The 3,234-nt window shown below is 36.8% G+C and overlaps 2 protein-coding genes across 2 annotated transcripts in view; one reads left to right on the top strand and one right to left on the bottom strand.

Annotated features, from left to right (window-relative positions):
* foxj3 (forkhead box J3) overlaps positions 1 to 3,234 on the top strand; it is a 99,271-nt gene that overhangs the window by 33,232 nt on the left and 62,805 nt on the right. The gene's annotated exons all lie outside the window — the stretch shown is intronic.
* LOC119411813 (zinc finger protein 362) overlaps positions 1 to 3,234 on the bottom strand; it is a 6,765-nt gene that overhangs the window by 1,441 nt on the left and 2,090 nt on the right. Inside the window, exons 2-3 of the mRNA XM_037678743.1 lie at positions 983 to 1,190; positions 746 to 871 (exon numbers count right to left, since the gene is read on the bottom strand). Coding sequence (XP_037534671.1) covers positions 746 to 871; positions 983 to 1,190 — 334 coding nt within the window. The remainder of the gene's footprint in view (positions 1 to 745; positions 872 to 982; positions 1,191 to 3,234) is intronic.

Here is a 3,234-nt window from a genome sequence, read left to right as displayed (position 1 = left end):
ATGGTATGGTATGGTATGGTATGGTATGGTATGGTATGGTATGGTATAAAGTGGTATATAATACTTTTTACGCAAAACCATAAACACTTGCACTGTTTCAGATTTATTCTCTGAGCAGAATATTTGCAAACTAAATGGATTTGACAGAAAATAGTTGATCAAGTCTAACAATAAGTTTTGGCATCAGAGATCCCATGAAACCAATGTCATCTTTTTGTGTTTAATCAACAAAGTTAGGTTTTGGTTGACCTGGTTAGTTTCCTATTTACACAAACATGGTGCTTGAACTGTGAATAAATTAACTTACATGAAAAACTAACTTATTTATAATCATTTTAATGATGGCTAAGATTTGTTTGCTGTTGTGGCCATATTGAATCAAGCTGACACGTAGAATTAACCATAGATGTTAATTCATTGATTACTTTCTGAGTTTCCATTTAAATCTGTTCAGCAACTCATGAGATATTTTGCTAATAGTTCAGACAAATGCACAAACACAGAGGAAAGAATGATAACATTATCGCTCCGCCTTCAGCTTCAGCAGCAGACTATAATCGCATTAAGCAAACCTCAGAGTGATGCTGCTCAGCTGTTTTGTTGCTATATTTTTCACTGCTGATCATGATGCACAGCAGGTCTGTGAGGCTGATGATGGATGAAGCCCACTCCCTGTGGATTAGAGCGAGGCAGCCTCTGTGTTCCTCTGTTTGCACAACAGAAATACTAAGAACTGTGTGTTCACCTGAGACGTGATTTGCTCTGGAGGGATGGTCTATGAGCTGACGTAGGTGCCAGTCTTCCCACAGTCCTCTGGCTTTTATGGCTGCCTTGTCATCCAAGTTCAAGTTTACATCTCCAAGAATACGACCTGTTGGAAAAATAAATACAAAAACGAGTGTTTAAACCTCGATCTACATCTTATGGCGGATGGAGTGTTGTTATCACTTTAGTGCGTTGTTTTGGCAGTAACAACTGGTACCTGTGACGGAGCTGGATGCAGGGCGGGCGTGCAGGGCGATATCAGGCTGAGAGGAGCCGAGACTGTGAAGGGCCGACATCTGCTGTGTTTTGGACATCCCATTTTGATTTCCTTCAGCCTGGCTGGAAGGGGCGAGCAAAGGCTGCTGGGAAGCGGCCGAAGCAGCAGGCAGATGTGGCGGCCGGATCTTCTCCGCCATCAGCTGCTCCTTGATTTTATTGATCAAGACTAGATTATCCAGCTGACAGCCGGGAAACAACATTAGTGACAGAACAGCCATCATCGCTTCAGTTCAGTGTCTCTCTGTGGGGCGAGGGCTCCCTCTAGTGGCTCATAGCTGACATTGTAGCCAACACTTTAGCATGCTTAAAAGATAAAAGCTGGTTTAAAATGCCTTGTTTCTAGCTAAACCTTTAGTTTGTGTGATCTTAAAATAAAAGAACAACTGTTTATTTAAAGTAAATTGTTCTAGATGTAGCCTTTTTGGTGCCACTTGGGTCACTTGCTGCAAGAATATCCTAATATTTTTGCTGAAGTAACTGTGTAATAATGGTTTATAAAACAGCTTTTGTATGAACTGCTATAGAATATTTGACATTGGACGGTTTTTATGTTGCTACACCAGTAATCTTCTATAGTTTTAGCCTTGCTAAGACCTCATCAAAAGTCAAAAAGCTATCTGCAACAAGTAAGATACTAATTGTTTATAACCTTTGTATAGGAGTAATTTCAATAGATCTGAACTTTCCCCTTAAGGGAGAAAGGATCAGCAAGGTACTAAACGTAAAAAACAACGAGGTGTCGGAAATTCGCAATCAATGTTTTGTTTTGATTTTTTATGAAAAAAAATATATGTTTTAACATTTTAGATCAGTCATATTAGACGGTTCATGTTATATAAGCATCAATAAATAACTTTAATTTAAAGGAAGGATTCACTTACAGATGATTTAGATTAATTATATTCTGCAAAGCTCCTCAGTACAAAGGTCTGGGGGTTAAACTAGCCAGCCTGAAGTTCAGACCTGCGTCCCCATTTAAAATATGAAAAATACCACATAGGAGACCTTAAGTTGATGAGTACAAAAAAACAATTAACAGCTTAGAAAACAATCATAAGCTATCATAACTATTTTGGTACATTAATAAAAGTTACAAATAAGCAGTTGTATTTATTTTTTCATAACAATAACATTTTTATATCAACATTTACCTCAATGTCTGCAATGTTCTGTAAATAAAGGTGGTTAAACTCAAAAGATATTTATTATATTTGTTTGCATTTATATTTTACATACCAGACCATGGTTGTGGTCAAACCTTTTCTTATGTTTCCTGAACTGGACTAAGAGTTTGTTGCAGTGAGAATGTTTTTTTGTTTGTTTGTTTTTTTTCCAGCTGGTTATATGCTTTATTCTAAAGTTAGCAGCTGATAAAAGATAACAAGTTCATGTTTTGTGGGAAGCGATGGCATTGGCTTTGAATCAGTATAGTTTGTTTTTCTATTTAAAAAGTCAAAATACAAACTGCCTTCCCTTTTTTTTTTAGTTGATACCAACATTTACAGGAGCTGGGCATCAAACAATCTGGTAACAAGTTACCAAAATAGCAACTGTTGCAGGTGACGGGCAACGTGTTTCTGTGCTACTAAAACAGCTGGATATGGGACATGTGAATGTTTTCACCTCTCTCTGAAATGGTTTTATTTTGTTGCCTTACAACCTTGGATTTAGTTAAGATTATTATTTTTTTAATTAAAAGCAAGATGAATACAAAACACTCAAAATTAATAAAGATAAACAAGGAATTATTTAAAAAAAATTTAAATACAAACCGGATTCCAAAAAAGTTGGGACACTAAACAAAATGTGAATAAAAACTGAATGCAATGATGTGGAGGTGCCAACATCTAATATTTTATTCAGAATAGAACTCAAATCACAGATCAAAAGTTTAAACTGAGAGAATGTATCATTTTAAGGGAAAAATCTGTTGTTTCCAAATTTCATGGTGTCAACTAATCCCAAAAAAGTTGGGACAAGTCCATTTTTACCACTGTGTGACATCCCCCCTTCTTCTTACAACACTCAACAGACGTCTGGGGACAGAGGAGACCAGTTTCTCAAGTTTAGAAATAGGAATGCTCTCCCATTCATGTCTAATACAGGCCTCTAACTGTTCAATCGTCTTGGGCCTTCTTTGTCACACCTTCCTCTTTATGATGCGCCAAATGTTCTCTATAGGTGAAAGAT

This window comes from Nematolebias whitei, chromosome 7, assembly GCF_014905685.2.
Source record: "Nematolebias whitei isolate Nwh7 chromosome 7, NemWhi1, whole genome shotgun sequence".
NCBI classification, from domain to species: domain Eukaryota; kingdom Metazoa; phylum Chordata; class Actinopteri; order Cyprinodontiformes; family Rivulidae; genus Nematolebias; species Nematolebias whitei.
This window is presented reverse-complemented; position numbering and strand designations above follow the sequence as displayed.